General features: G+C 36.0%; 1 protein-coding gene across 1 annotated transcript in view; it reads right to left on the bottom strand.

Annotated features, from left to right (window-relative positions):
- Positions 1-15247, bottom strand: part of TRIP12 (thyroid hormone receptor interactor 12) — a 155802-nt gene that overhangs the window by 86227 nt on the left and 54328 nt on the right. The window contains exons 3-4 of the mRNA XM_017895324.1: positions 8705-8830; positions 7071-7873 (exon numbers count right to left, since the gene is read on the bottom strand). Of these exons, the coding sequence (XP_017750813.1) occupies positions 7071-7873; positions 8705-8830 (929 nt within the window). The remainder of the gene's footprint in view (positions 1-7070; positions 7874-8704; positions 8831-15247) is intronic.

Raw genomic sequence — 15247 nt, 5'->3', positions numbered from 1 at the left:
AAAAAAAAAAAAAAAAGAAGGTAGCCCTTGGTGAATGAAATGAAAGTGATTTTATATTTTTCTTCTTTGTATATTTTGGTACTCTCTGGATTATTTTTAACTAACATATCAGAATCAGTGTCAAAACCATTCCAGAACACAGGTAAGAATATAAAGGGCAATTACTAATGTAAGCTGAGTAAAACATAGTTTGGATAATTCAATTCTTATTTTGACCTTGTATACAAAAATATATAACACGGTCATTTATAATTTTCAAACAACGTAATATGAAGCAAAGCCTTCTTAACAAAGAAGTCAGTGCTGTATTTACCATTCAATGATCTCTTTTTTAAATCTGGCAACTTTTTTTTTAAAGTTTTTTTAAAGCCTCAAAAACACTAGGACTATTTGTTAGTAATTTTTCAAAGCAGTCACATATTGGAACTTGTAATTTTTAAGTTGCTAAATTACTTTAATAGCTGCCTTGTAAGATGGAAAACTGACACTCAACCCTTTTCCTTTTAAGCTCCCTGCCCAACTCTTCACAGGGCTCACAGATAATCTACCTTTTTCACGTAAAGAGAGATGATCCTATGAGATTAAGTTGGTGAAACCACGTATCTAACTTAAATTCGTCTCTCCTGCTCAACTCATTCTTATTTCCTCCCTCCATGCGCAAAGCACTATGTCTTCCTCATCTAATCAGAATCTCCTTTCTAGAATTTGGCTTTTGCCTGGTTCTTCTCTAGGTCTGATAAAAACCACAAGCTATATGCAAGTCATCAGGAGAATATGAAACTCAAGACAAAAGTAAGCTGTTAACTCCTGCTATGTTATTAATAATGTGCACATGACGCCCACTTTAAATAACAGAGAGTAAAGTAGATCTTCAATAGAAACATCAGCCTGGAAATAGAAGTTTTTCTATAAACAGGTTCCACAATTACTCAGATTTTGATCACCAATTGTTTCCTGTAATTCTATACCATCATCATCTACTCACTTTGAAATTATTGCAAATTTTTTTTAAAAAACATTAAAAATTGTTACATAACATTCTTCATTCTGGGGTACTCTGGAGACTTTTACCAAGTAACACAGAATGACCTTTGTCTCAGAGCTGTTTTGATGAGACACAGCCGGCAAGCAGCAATGCTTCAGGAAGTCTATCATTAAAGTAGTGGTTTCACTAGATCTTCTGCCAGCTCTAGTGCCCTCGCCGGGAACTTGTTCATTGGCCTACCAACAATTGACTAAGCAGCACAATAACAAGGTCTTCCTGTTTAAGCTTCCTCACTAAATGTATTATATCATTTCCTGAGTGTATTCCATGAACCACTGCTGGTTCCCAAATAATAGTTGGTCAAATTAATTTGCAAATTATTGGGTTAAGAAGTTACTGCAAGTCTTCCCACAGCTTTCAATATATTCCTGCTTATCTAGAATCTCCTTGAATAATACTTGAACATGGGGAACGGTTCTTCCACAAAGCATCTTAAAAATACTGTTGTTCCTACAATTTTTAAACCATTTCCTTTACTATTAAGCTCTCCTACTGACCAAGTCTTTACCTGAGGAAACACATCACATTCAAACTAACAGGTTCAATTCTTAAAAACTGGAAGAAAACAAAGGATATCCAAAATAAAATAAAATAACCTACCCAATAGGAAATTTCTCACAATGGTCTACTCTATAATTTTTAGATTTTTATTCTACTAAGATTTGTATTAATCAGAAGCCCATCTCTCAACTTCCATCCACCCACTGAATCTAATTCTGGCCTCTGGATTAATGTTAAAACAAAAAACCCTGATACATACAAAAGCCCTTTAAATACGTGACCTGGCCAGGCGAGGCGGCCAGATCACCTGAGGTCAGGAGGTCAAGACCAGCCTGGCCAATATGGCAAAACCCCGTCTCTACTATAAATACAAAAATTAGCCAGATGTGGTGGCAGGCACCTGTGAATCCCAGTTACTTGGAAGGCTGAGACACGAGAATCACTTGAACCCAGGAGGGGGAGGTTGCAGTGAGACTAGATCACACGACTGCACTCCAGACTTGGGCGACAAGAATGAGATTCCGACTCAAAAAAATAAAATAAATACGTACATACATGACCATAACTCTTACTTTAACATTACATGGTACATTACAATATGTTGCTGCATTCTATGGCACTTGAGATTTTCAAAGTTGTTTTCACATATAATCTTTCATTTATGCTTCACAAGGAGGAATCTTATTATTTTGCAAATAAGATTAGGAATAAGGTTGGCATCATAACTACAGCTGAATGATTTGCCCAACCTCACAAAACTATGAGATAGTATTTTTTAAAGCAATGTACATGCATTAATATTGACATTTTTGTTTTCATTTATGTTAAAGTATCCATTTATACAGGTTACATTTTTCTTTATATATAAAATTATGCAATTTTATTTGTATATATATTCCTAGTTTTGACTTTCTTTTATAAATTTAAGGGGTACAAGTGCAGTTTCGTTAAACGGATATATTGCTTACTGGCAAAGTCTGGGCTGTTGATATTAACCATCATCCAAATAATGTATATTACAGCCATGAGGTAATATCTCACCCTTCATCTCCTTCCCAGTCTATGTCCACGTGAATACATTATTTAGTTCCAACTTACAAATGACAACATGTGGTATTTGATTTTTAAGAGATTAAAAAAACTCTAAATCTGGTGTTCCAAATCTAACAGCTACCTTAAAATTGACCAACGGCCAGGACTTACTGATCCCCCATTCTCAAAATGCTTTGAATATGTTTTCTGCCTTAAGACATTCACTTTCAGTTGTACACCCTAAATTTTGTGATGCATCCTGTGCACTAAGCACTATGCTAAGTCTTCTAATGTTTTCATTTATTCCTCAAATAGCTATTACGCCCATTTTACAAAGAAAAAGTTACAAACTTTCCCACAGTTACCAGCTGAAAAAATGTCAGAATTAAGATTTGAATCCGACATTTTTGGCTCTATTCCTCAAAATACCATTACTTGAAACCCAGAGACAATCATAAAATACCACATTTTGCCCCATATCCTTAAGAAACGTTACCTGCCAATTAATACTACTGTAAACTCTTTTCTGAAGTGACATATTTAATCATGCCTAAAATGCATAATGCCTTGTTTTGACTTCAAGAAACCTTCCCAGACTGAGTTTGCCCAATCTGTTCGCCCCTATGCATTCTGTTCTCAAGGCCAATTTTGGGGATCAAATGGCCTGGGTTTTAACTCGGCTTTATCATTTCTTAGTTCTGTGACCCTAGACAGGTAACTTGACTAATGATCCAGAGTTTCCTAACCTGTAAGCTGGGAATAAAAATACCTGCCACACAAAGGCTGGGCGCAGTGGCTTATGCCTGGAATCCCAGCATTCTGGGAGGCCGTGGGGGGTGGATCACTTGAGGTCAGGCATTCAAGACCAGCCTGGCCAACGTGGTGAAACCCCATCTCCATACTAAACACACAGAAAGTTAGCCGGGCGTGGTGGCGCATGCCTATAATCCCAGTTACTTGGGAGCCTGAGATAGGAGAATCACTTGAACCCAGCAGGCAGAAAGTGCAGTAAGCTGAGATTGTGCCACTGCATTCCAGCCTGGGCAACACAGGAAGACTCCATCTTAAAACAAACAAACAAACAAACAAAAACAAAAAACAACAACTTGCTACACAAGACCGATGAGAAACAAATAAGATGACTCATGTAAGGTATTCACAACAACTGTCAGGCACTTAAAAGCACAGTAAATATATGCTACTTTGTTTTGAAATGTTTTCATTTATTTGAAAACCAGCAAATACATAGCGAATGATATGGTATGAATCCTTGGGTTCACATAGTATTCACCTCTAAATTTAATCAATACTACCAATGAAGGACCAAATAAAATTTCACTTCCTCTAGAGTCTTAGTTATCTCCAAATGGCCCAATTAGGTTACAACAGTAAAACACAGAAACATGGGTTAAAAAAAGAAAAAGAAAATGCTTCATTCAAGGTCATACATACCCCCATCTTCAAATCCTAACTCTGCCAAGTATGAGGTATACTACTCAGAGAAGTTATTTCATCTTCTTGGAATGCATTTCCTTGATGACTATCCTAGGCTGGGCATGGTGGCTCACGTCTGTAATCCCAGCACTTTGGAAGACTGAGGTGGGCAGATCACCTGAGGTCAGGAGTTCGAGACCAGCCTGGTCAATATGGCAAAAACCTGTCTCTACTAAAAATACAAAACTTAGCCAAGCACGGTGGCACGTGCCTGTAATCTCAGCTACCTGGGAGGCTGAGGCACGAGAATCGCTTGAACCTGGGAGGCAGAGGTTGCAATGAGCCAACTGCAAGACTCTGTCTATGGGAAAAAAAATTTAAAAAGTATCCTAAAGCATCATTTTTTTTGAAAAGAAAATGTAGCTGCATATGTAAAATACCTGGCACTTATTTTATGCTAAACAAATGCTGGTTCCATTCTCTTGTTTCAACAGCTTAGGCTACGATGAGAGATCAGAACTGGGATAGTGGCAGTGAAAATGGAAAAGTGATATAATAGTGACAATAGAACACACAGATACTGTGAAAGTCAATGAAATAATGGTGAAATGAGTTTTAAAATACTAAATTAGTTTGTGACTATGTGCTGAGCAGGCTTAATGGAATTATCTGGATTGGTTTTATCAAACCAGCAGCATAATGATACTGAGTTGAGTTTTCTTTTAAAAATCATGTTAACAGACTATATAAAGAAAAGAAAGCTGCTCTCTACAAAGGACCAAGGCCATGACACTCAAGTACAATCTGCTATTGCCTGGCCCTAAATTCCTACATATAAGAGCTTTAAGAGATGAGTTCTTCAAGTGAGGCAGACTGGAAAGCAGAAGGGGGAGTGAATCCTAAACAGCTTGCTGTAAACTCAACCTGGCCTACTGGCTGTGAATATTACATAGCTACTACAATGGACAGAATGACAGACACAAACACAGGGAGGAAAGGCAGTATAAAAGCTGACATAAACAACTCCAATTATCAATAAAGCCTTGGAAGGACAAATAGTTGGTTGTCCTTTTAACTTGAACCTTTTTTTCCTTCTCACTTCAAGATACTGATCTAGCCTATCTTAATCCTTTAAACTTAAAACATTTTATATAGATGTACTGCATATTTAAAATACCAAAACAGAACAAAGTTCAATCTAAAAGTAAAAGATGTTACTTCATAATAACCTATCATACAGGTTAAACATAAAATTTTTATATAGTACCTACTATTAATAGTATTCTTGTCATTTTAGTTAATGTGTGAATCAACCAAAAGTAGTTTTACATCGCAGTGTTAAATTAAACAGAGCTAACAGCTCCAATTCAATATTAACTTAGGCTGATTCAATAAGAGCTATACTTTGACAAGAATGCTAGTAAACACTATATACAATCTTCTTAAGCCAAGAAAACATTATAGTCCTACCCAAATGTAGATCTAAAATCAATCAGAGAAGAACGGATGCTTACAAGCAAGCTTCCTTATTAGGTATTATAAAAATTAAATACTTTTAAAAATTGTAGGTAAGTGCTTTATTATCCTATTTGTCCTCTATAGATTTCTCAAATAGAAATAAGGAAAGAAGGCTGCACACAGTGGCTCACGCCTATAATCCCAACACTTTGGGAGGCCGGGGCAGGTGGATCACTTGAGGTCAGGAGTTCGAGACCAGCCTGGCCAACATGGTGAAACTCCCTCTCTACAAAAATTAGCTGGGTGTGGTGGCGCATACTTGTAATCCCAGCTACTCAGGAGACTGAGACAGGAGAATTGCTTGAACCTAGGAGGCGGAGGTTGCAATAAGCCAAGATCGCACCACTACTCCATCCTGGGCAACAGAGCGAGACTCTGTCTCAAAAGAAAAGAAAAAAAAAAGAAGGAAAAGAAAAGAAAAAAAAAAAGAAGGAAAGAAAAGAAAAACACTAGCATTCCCCAGATGAGCAGTTGGCTCCCTGAAGAAGTCTTCTGGTAAAGAGAGAGGGAGAAGAGTTCCTGGATATCTCCAAAACTGACTCATGAAGGAATGCACATAACTCTATGTTTCCTTCACCTACTTGGTTTCTTTGCTTGAATGTATTCTCAAAACACAAATTCTTTCTACTCCACTGTAAACTTTAAGAGAGCAATATTCTTTCTCACTCACTTAGGACACAGAGTAGTGTATATAAGAGTCGTGAAAGTATTCATCTTTAGACAAAACCCTTTAAAGACCATGAGGTATTACATATGAATAAGGTTTAATTTATATGAGGTATATTTATTATAATAACATTTCATTGTATCTACACATCAAGAATATCTAATATAAAAAAACATATATTTAGCCAGGCATGGTAGCTCACACATGTAATCCCAACACTTTGGGAGGTCGAGGCAAGTAGATAACTTGAGATCAGAAGTTTGAGACCAACCTGGCCAACATAGTAAAACCCCATCTCTACTAAAAACACAAAAATGACCCAAGCGTGCGTGCGCACACTTGTAATCCCAGTTACTCTGGAGGCCAAGGCAGGAGGATCGCTTGAGCCCAGGAGGTGGAAGTTGCAGTGAGCCAAGACTGCACCACTGCACTCCAGCCTAGGCGACAGAGTGAGACTCCATCTAAAAAAGCATAGACAAATTTGATCTCCGATCATGGCAACTCATAACTAAAAAGAACAACTCCTAACTAAATGATAATTCTGTATGTGGTATAGAAGAAAATCCAACTTTATGTCCCATCCTGATATTAGGAAATCGGTGAAGTAGGAGATGCTGCAAGGACCAATAAAGATACAGACACTAAAATGTGATGGTTTTGTAATAATAGGGAGGCAGTATTCCTTACCTGTCTCCATAAAACTAAATGTAGTAACAGTTATTACACGATGTCATGTACTTAATTATATGGACAGTAATAAATCTAAGATTATCTAAGACGGGGGGAAAAAACTCTTAATTTTAAAGCATAATTGCTTTTGACAAACCAAGAGAAACGTTCTTTAATTAAAGAAAAGACCTTTTGTAAACTTACTTGCTAATTTGGCCTGTAATCCAGAAGGTCCAGGTTTTGATGTCTCTGACTTAGAAGACCCTGGAAGAGACAGTTTTGTTTTAGGAAGGCTAACTTTAGGGCTGAAACGAGCAGCCCAATCAAATTTTGAAGAGCCACCAGTTTTACTCTGTTCCTTTTCCCTGCTACTTCTTCTGGGGCTGGGACTGGATGCTGAACGGGAACGCCTGGCCTTGTTCTGATCTTTCCCTTGTTTCACTCTGGCACCCGGTGGTACAGTGGAGGAGGCCGAGGCTACAGCAGAAGACGAGGAGGAAGTAGAGGCAGCAGAAGAAGAATCAGTGATGGTGCTACACCCAGCTTTGGCTGAGGTGGCTGATTTTGAAGCCAGCTTGGTAGGTTTGGCAGATCTCTCTTCTGCACCAGTTGATTCAGACCCGGAGCCACTCTTTACACAAGAACTCTCTGTCCTTTTTCTTTTCTGACTCCGTGAACCGCCAGTGGCCCCACTCTTTCTGGTATGAGCCTTGCTTGTTGATGGTGATTGTGCAGATTTCAGTTGTTGCTCCTGGTCTAAATGTCTCTTCTTGGACTTACTATGTGGCTTATTTGTTTCCGAGGGAGATTCAGTATGCTGAAGTGCTTTTGGTTTTTTTGCAGAGCTAGGAGAATTGGTCCTGTTGTAGTCTGGACTAGCACTGCGTTTCACTCCTCGAGAATTGTCTTTCTTAGGCACCTGCCCCGTTTTTTGTCTTTCTGAAGTATTGGCTCTGTCTGGATCCTCTGGTTGTGGAACTATCACAGCAGATGATGAACTGCAGCTTCTAAGAGGTTAGATAAGAAAACAGTTAATACCAGCCTGTAATAATTACAACTGTCATATATAATGCTTTCAAAAAATAAAGTACGAGTATGTTCCTACTAAGTCCAGTATTAAACATAGGTTTTCAGATGGTTCAAATCTGTAAAATGAAACAAAAGAACAAAACAAAGGAAGATGTGACTTTGGATAGTAAAATATCTGCTTAGAAGATAAGGGTGTTCTTTAGCCCAAAGATTACTGACATTAACACTCCTAATCACAAAACAAGAGTTAAGATTACAAGAAAAACAACACTTAATTGTTCAGAACCAGAGGAAGCCAGAATATTGATGCCTTATTCACAAACAAAACTGCTTTGTCAAAGCTTAGAAGAAATAAGCATTAACATACGTACTTTCAAAATGAAGGTCAGAGGTTTTTATACTGTAGTACTATCAAATCTTCAGTTAACATTGCTTTCCAAAGACTCTTACCAATTAGATCTTAAGAATCACTGACCTAAACCTAAATTATGGCTCTGACAATAAAACTTAAAAAAAAAAAAATTTAAAATAAAAGAAATAAAAAATGGCCACAATGGTTTGTTAAGCAAAGGGGAATCTTATAGTTCTCCAAACAAAATACCATTTTATCATTGACAAACTCATTGTCTAGGGTATACTGCACTAATCACTGCAAAGGTGATAAACTGTCAATCCTAAAAGTTACTCTTAGAGAATAATGAAAATATGTATCATAACGTTTTAGAACAACCTCAAGTTTTAAACATTATGCAATGATTTGAATGCAAATAATTCTGCCTTGAAAATGTATAAGCAATATGAAGATTTACCTTTTAGAAAGGTGTCCCCTTGACAGTTCAGAAGTAGTATTAGACTGCACTTTGGGTGCCTTAGAATTAGATTTTCTACTCTCAGGAGGGCTATATCCCTTATGTTTTGCCTGCCCTAAATGTGACCTGTCAGCAGAAAATCAAAACAGAAATCTATCAGGAAACTGAGATGCAAATACAATACTGAAAGTGAAATATTTTTATATATTTTTTAAAGCTTCCCACAATTCATTGTCGACCCTACCCTTTTTCCAAATATTTATAAATTTTAATTATTACTCTACCAAATAATCTGGCAAAAAGAAGTTGCCTCTTAGAACCAACCCCCCTCCCCAATACTGAAGAGTTTATTATCACCAGTAGTCATAATTGCACAGCATTGTTATGGTTGCTTAAGCAGTAACACATTTTTCAGCAATTTTAGTGCAGATATTAAAATATGCTACATTTTAACAAAAAGTAAATTTAGACTTTAGATCTAAACACTACTTTTAATACATAATGTGACTGTAATGGCTTTAAAAGCTTACGGAAAAGACAACTGATGATTCCCACACTGATACTGATTTCCAATTCGTACATTAAAATTCAGGTAAACACAGTAAATGCAGAGACAGAAAAACCAATTCTCAAACTGATTTTACACAGAAAATCATTTCAAGCACTAAACAATAAATAAAGCTACATGAAATCAATATAGTGATACTTGCTAAAACTTTAAAGTACTTGTCAACAAAAAGAACACAAAAAAGTCCTGGAGAAATATGGAATTTACCACAAAAGTTCCAAAAAACATTCAAATAATTCCATGATTGATATGGTACATCATATTTATAATAAATCAAATCCTTATGCCAGTACTGTTCTAAAAGCAAGTTTGAGGAACATGAAAAAACTATTTTCAGTTAGATTATTTTTTAGACCTTGGGGAACAGTTACATGAGATTTACATAAGCAATAAAAAACAAACATACGTTTATATCCAGAAAACTGCTGTCATTCAGGTGAGATATTAATGTAATAAATGCAATTTATGTAATTCATAGCTGATGTCCACCTTCCACATAAGAGCATATACTAATGAAAATTTAGAAAAAAGTTTCATTAATACCAAATTTACTTGTTAAAAAAAGTTTAAGGCTTTTATTCCAAACACCATCTCAAAAGAACTTAGAAATGAGTCACTGAAAACCTCACAAAATAATTCTAATTCAATCTTTAAGGATGCCATAAATTTCTTAAGATATCATACAAATACAACCATCTGTTCCAAAAGAGGACTAAGGTTTCTCTTTTCTGTATCATTCCTTCTTCCATCTTTCCAGAATTCATGAAAAGAGTCTTAAAAGAAGGTAAGAAATTAGCTTCTTAAGAAAGGAAATAGTTCCTGAATCCCTCATATCATTTTTATTTTCAAGGTTCTAATGTGAAAGTAATAGTATTTTCTACAGACTTATTAAAATAGTTGAATTTCTTAAAAAAAAAAATTCTAGGTGAGCCTTTCAAGTGTATTAGTCTTCACTTTTAGTAATGAAGGGACACATATACTTCAAGAAGCATATTTTCTAAAGTTGTAGCTAAGCTGAACTTTGTAAGTTTTTTTATACATTGTGTTTTTGTTGTTGTTGCTGTTTTATTTTTTTATTTTTTGGTGCTTCAGAAAGGGTCTTGCTCTGTCACTGAGGCTGGATCACGTGATTTTCCTGCCTCATATACACTGTGATTAATTTTAGTTTTTCCTATTCTCCCATTGCAGACTAAAATTTTGCTTAACCAATGAGTTTCTTATTAGATTTAATTTCTAAGAGTTGCTTTTGTTTTTGTTATATTTCTATTAACAGATCTCAGAGTTCAACTCTTTTTTCTTCAGAAATGAGACTATTTTTGAAATCATTCCATAGTTCTTCTAAAAAAGAGGTATAACATTCTGTTTTTTGGGTATGGAATTTAACAGCTACAGGAAATATAAATTATGTCATTCAGGTCCTCCATATTCTTATTTTCTTAAAGATTGTTGCAGACTGCTGTTTTAATTAAATCATGTTTTCTACTTTATTTCATTTTATAATTTAAAATATACCTTGTTGCATTCCTTGATAATTAAACAACTCATTTTGAAAGAAAACTACATACATTCAAAGCTAGACAATTTTGTGAAAAATAAATGCGCAAAACAATTAAAAATTCAGATTCATTCCATTTGTCATCACAAACTGGCCCATATGAAACTAAAGGTGAGGCCTGGGGCAGCAGCCCTCCTCTTTTTAACTCAAATAAATTGCTCTGCTGATTTGTATACAGCTTACGTTAGAGCCACCTAATGATACTCCTGTGTTACTTCTCACGCCCTTACTAATACCTTCAATGAACTTAAGAACTTAGCAGGTAAACTCTCTATATTATACCACAAAAAAGTAAACAGTATCCAAATCATTTAGAAAACCAAGGCTCACAAAACTGATTTAAATTCAACAATGCCCAGCCGGGCACAGTGGCTCACGCCTGTAATTCCAGTACTTTGGGAGGAAGAGGTGGGTGGATCATGAGGTCGGGAGTTCAAGACCAGCCTGGTCAAGATGGTGAAACTCGGTCTCTAATAAAAACAACAAAAATTAGCTGGGCGTGGTGGCATGTGCCTGTAGTCTCAGCTACCTAGAAGGCTGAGGCAGAAGAATCGCTTGAACCCGGGAGGCAGAGGTTGCAGTGAGAAGGGATCACGTCACTGCACTCCAGCCTGGGCGATAGGGCAAGACTCATCTCAAAAAATAAAATGAAATAAAATAAAATCAACAATGCCCACACTGATCTTACCTAAAACTATTTTAAAGTGCGATATTCTCACTGAGGACTGTTTAAAAAGTGTATTTTAAACATATAAAATATTGATCTTTAACTGTCCCTTCTGCCTATCTGTTTAGCCTATGGGACTTAATACATTTTCCATAAAGAAGGGTAAATATTTTCAGCTTCCTGGGCAATACTGTATGTCAAAAAAACAGGTACAGAAAATTCTCAAACAAACAAGCATGGTGGCTATACTTCAATCAAAATTTTATTTACAAAAACAGGCAGTGAGCCAGATTCGGCCCATGTGCTATAGTTTCCAACCCTAGCTAACAAGGAATAGACAACCAGATGGTACCATGAAGTGACAATATGGGGCCTCCCAAAATGGAGCTCTATTTTATTATGTCCACTTATAAATTATTAATGCTCAAAAATGCTGCAAAGTAAATCTGCATAAAAAAATGATGTCCAATCTGGAATAGCCAATTAGAATATCACAGTATTCAGAGGCAAAGGAGCCTTGGATGCCTCCTTTGAGCTCATTTTACCACCTCTCTAATTTAGCAAGCCTTAATGCTCAACTTTAGTTTTATTAAAAGCATAATCTTTTAAAACCTAGTAAAATTTATATCCACTATAAATAAAATTTGTAGAACAGTATAGTAAAATTCATGACAAACTCTTTTAAATAACACTAGAATGAAGCCATTTAGTAAACTATAGCCCAAAGACTTGGGTGAGTCAGAGTGTGTGTGTGTGTGTGTGTGTGTGTGTGTGTGTGTATGTGTGCGTGCGCGTGTACGCACGCGCATGCATGTGTTCAGGAGCTTCTATAACAACATATGGGTATTCCTGAAAAAAACCTCATGTCTCTGCAAAATTACCCACTAAAAATAACAGGGCTGTTATGTTAAAAATAAGATTGGGCCCAGAGCACACAAACCTATATTATTTTGTAATGAACGTCCCAACAAAAGCATCACCAATTTTAATAAAAAATTAAATCTCCAACAAAATTTGCACCAATAAATCCACTTGAGACTCATTTCTGTATTTTCTCCTTTTAAGTAACTTTTAAAGGCATTTTTTAAAAGCTTCAAAATAATTAAAATATAATTTTTCTCAGGTAGACTTTCTTGTTTGTTATCTTCTTTCTTTATAAACACAGGAGTAAATGGTTTTGAACTTCCTGAGACTGCTTTTGACAGTACAAAGTATGGTGGTTTTAGAAACCACTGGAATAGCTATTTCTTTCACTGAATTATTTCTGCCAGATTTGCAAGGTTGTGTGTGCGTGTAACGTCTTCATATATTACCAAATCTTCCTCTTTAATTGAAAGGTCTTTCCCCATTTTCAGTTTATACATTAGTACTGTGGGAAAAATTGCTTATGAACCAACACTACTTCCACGTTATATTGACATCATTTCCCTATTTACCAAGTGTGTATGGGCCAATTCACATTAAAGAAACCAACATTGCAACAGAATAGACTATACTCAACTCCAGGTTATGTGCTTTCAAGATCACCTTGAAGTCTCAAATGCCTCTGAGTGTTAACTTTTAGGCACATAGTATTGACTGTACCCTTCCACCTACATTTGTACTGCTATTTAGTCAAAACCTTTACAGTAGTCCACAGAATTAAAAACCATCACTAGTCCAAAGGAGATCTAAAAGAGATCTAAACGTTGTATCAAGAGCACAATATTGGGCCAGGTGTGGTGGCACATGCCTGTAATCCCAGCACTTTGGGAGGTTGAAAGCAGGTGGACTGCTTGAGCTCAGGAGTTCAAGACCAGCCTGCGCAACATGGCGAAACCCTGTCTCTACAAAAAATACAAAAATAAGCTGGGTGTAGTGGTACACACCTGTATTCCTAGCTACTCGGGAGACTGGGTGGGGAAGATCACTTGAACCTGGCAGGTCAAAGCTGCAGTGAGCCATGGTTGTGCCACTGCACTCCAGCCTGGGCAACAGAGTAAGATCTTCTCTCAATTTAAAAAAAAAGAAAAGAAAAGAGCACAATGCTGTCTTAATGTAAGGAAAATGAGGAAACTGGCTAGTTACAAGTAGCTAGTTAATTCCTATTATAGGTGTTAAATTGCCTGAATTTTTATGCTAGACATATTCACAGCTTATGATATTTGACATATTGACAGCTTATATGATATGCATATATGTAATATACATGCACATATTACCACTTATATTTGGTAATATATGCACGTAATATTACACAATATACATGCATATATTACCAAATATAAATGGATCGTGGGTTTAATTACAAGTCTAAATTTGTGTATGTGTATACAGACACATTTTCATGCTTTTCTACTTTAAACACACAATTATAACATTATCGTTTTGTCTTCTAAAAATTAGATATTTTCTTTCAAATGCTGGAAAATGCATGTTTTAAAAGAGCTATTGATTTTCAATAATTAACGGTGGAAAGTTCACTTTAAATCACTTTAAATAAATAACTCACTAATGTTCCCTGTAAAATGTACTGTTTTTCTATTTCTATTACAAAAAGAAGCTTGATTCATCTGATCAATGTTCCTATCTTTAGTTATAGTGAAACACTAGCCCAAATGATTCTATAATTCAGAGTAAAGCAATATTTCTAAACAGCAGAAGTACTGCCCCAGGAAGCATTCTGGAAACATACACTAGGAAGCGGGGGTGCTATTACCATTTGGCTGGTGTGGATTAGAGGTAAAGATGGGCAACATATGGAACAAAAAGACCCAATGAAGAACTGTCCCATGCCCAATGTACAGTCTTGGTAATACATGAAAAGCTTATGAAAAACCCTGACAATGTGGCAGTGACACAGGTGAAAAACATGCTTGTAATTTCTCAGATTTGTTTTGCACACTTCTTACATATTAAATTTTCCAGGAATGCAACAACAAACGATTATACTATTTTTTTCTTTTGGCAGTTTTACCAAGAGTCAGGTCAGGCACCATTTTTAATGCCTATGATGAAAATGCTGCTTATGGCATTTAAGTTTCTTGTTGTAGGTGTCACACTCAGTGACTCCAAATACAGATGCACTATAATTTTGTGTCACTGTGTCCAAGCACTTACCTACTGAGATGTTATTTTTGTTATCAACTATTTTCCTTTTGTTTATCTTTGTAAAATGCTGAAACATTGTATCAGTATTTCTAAACTGTGGGTAGACAGGTATTTTATTTCTTCATTTATTTGAAAATATTAAAAGAGCATAACAATAAAGATATTTATATGATATACACTATAGACAGGGAGCATTGCCTCTGATAGAGTTGAGAACCACTGTACTGAGCTACTCCCTTCAAAAGATACTAGGTTTGCCACCAACAAATATACGCAAGTCACAATGGGGCATATAAATGTAGGTAACAAATAGCCTAGTCCCTGTCCTCAAAGAGGTCAGTCTCATAAAACAAAGTAATCTACCAGGTACTCTCCATAGACTTTTCCAACGAATACTTTTAGCAGGAGAATATAAGCTTTATAGGCCACACCATTTAAACCTGGCCCTGAAGAATGAAAAGCTGATGAAAAAAAGCTTTCCATTCAAAAGCAAAATATAGGCAAAGGTAGAGGCAAGCAATTATAAAACCCATACAGTAACTGACAAATGATATAAATTGCCCTGAACATGGAGATACATCAGAAAATATAGATGAAATGATGTTCACCACTATGCAATCCATTCATGTAACCAAAAACTACTTGTACCCCGAAAGCTACTGA

This window comes from Rhinopithecus bieti, unplaced genomic scaffold (genome assembly GCF_001698545.2).
Source record: "Rhinopithecus bieti isolate Rb0 unplaced genomic scaffold, ASM169854v2 scaffold_24306, whole genome shotgun sequence".
NCBI classification, from domain to species: Eukaryota; Metazoa; Chordata; class Mammalia; order Primates; family Cercopithecidae; genus Rhinopithecus; species Rhinopithecus bieti.
This window is presented reverse-complemented; position numbering and strand designations above follow the sequence as displayed.